The sequence below is a fragment of the Camelina sativa genome, chromosome 12 (assembly GCF_000633955.1).
Source record: "Camelina sativa cultivar DH55 chromosome 12, Cs, whole genome shotgun sequence".
Taxonomy (NCBI): domain Eukaryota; kingdom Viridiplantae; phylum Streptophyta; class Magnoliopsida; order Brassicales; family Brassicaceae; genus Camelina; species Camelina sativa.
The window spans coordinates 19,384,255-19,385,403 of NC_025696.1; the positions used below are offsets into that span (position 1 = coordinate 19,384,255).

At 32.4% G+C, this 1,149-nt stretch overlaps 1 protein-coding gene across 4 annotated transcripts in view; it reads left to right on the top strand.

The window, feature by feature from the left end:
- Positions 319 to 1,149, top strand: part of LOC104732211 (putative E3 ubiquitin-protein ligase XBAT34) — a 6,689-nt gene continuing 5,858 nt past the window's right edge. For 2 of the 4 annotated variants that reach the window (XR_758742.2, XM_010451745.2), the window contains exons 1-3: positions 319 to 588; positions 726 to 840; positions 953 to 1,033. Coding sequence is in view for 3 of the 4 variants with exons in the window: in XM_010451745.2 (XP_010450047.1) it covers positions 481 to 588; positions 726 to 840; positions 953 to 1,033 (304 nt within the window). In the remaining variant the exon portion in view is untranslated. The remainder of the gene's footprint in view (positions 589 to 725; positions 841 to 952; positions 1,034 to 1,149) is intronic. The other 2 variants (XM_010451746.2, XM_010451747.2) reach the window with 2 other exon arrangements.

Sequence of the window (1,149 nt, forward strand, 5' to 3'; positions counted from 1 at the left end):
CAATAAAGATCTAAGAATCAATTGAATACATTTCGTTTTTAATAATTTACCTTTTGACGCGGTGGACACTATTAAAATTAAAAATAATACTCAATGATTTTCTTGAGTCAACTCCAAAGTCCTAAACCTTTTGTTTTTTTATTAACCGGGTCAATTCCCCACTTTCTCGTTGTTTTTGAACAAGTCACTCCAAGACAATTTGTTTGTTGTCTTATTGAAACAATTATGTATATTATTCCTGGATGTTGCCGCGTGTTTTCTTAGTCGTTTCTTTGAATATTTATGTGTTTCTCAAGTTCACGTAGTAACACTCAATGCTATAACTTTCCTCCTATATATATATACAACAACCTTATATATAAGTTATTTCACTAAACCAATACAATAACTTTTCCTCTTCTACACACAAGAACAAGATCAATTATTTCCCTCTTCTTCTAAGTTCAATTCATTTTAATAATATTAATCCTGTAAAGAAGAATGGGGCAACAACAATCACAGTGTAAGGAAGAGCTTCTGTTTCAGCAAGTGGGTTACAACGACGTCGAAGCTATCAAATCCCTTCGCCGTGAAGGTGCAGGACTCGAGGTCTTTAATTTCTTCCTCTCTACTCCATCGTTTTTGACTCTTTGTGTTTAAATTTTAAGTTATTGAAATTAAAAATCCTATAGAAATGATCCTCTTAGTGTTGTTGTTGTTTTCTGAATTTTTGGTTTTGGATGCAGTGGGTGGATAAGTTAGGGAGAACGCCATTAATCTCAGCTTGTATGAATGAAGATCTATATGATGTAGCTAAAACTCTGCTTCAGTTGGGTTCTAATGTCAATGCTTATCGATCCGGTATAGTCATCATTATTATCAATAATCTTCTTTCTTATTTGTTGCTTTCTTCTTTTTTGCAATGTTTGTGCTTATATGAATGTGGACATTTTGTGTTTTGTTGGTTGTGCAGGTCGCAATAGTGGGACTCCTCTGCACCATGCTGCAAAAAGAGGTCTCGTAAACACTGTTAAGTTACTTCTCTCTCACGGTGGTAAGTTTTGTTTTGATATCTTCTTTGCCAGTTTTATGATTAAAAAAGCTTTCTATGATGTTAAGAATATGTGTTTTTTTTTTTTTTTTTTTTTTTTTTTTTTTTTTTTTTTTTTT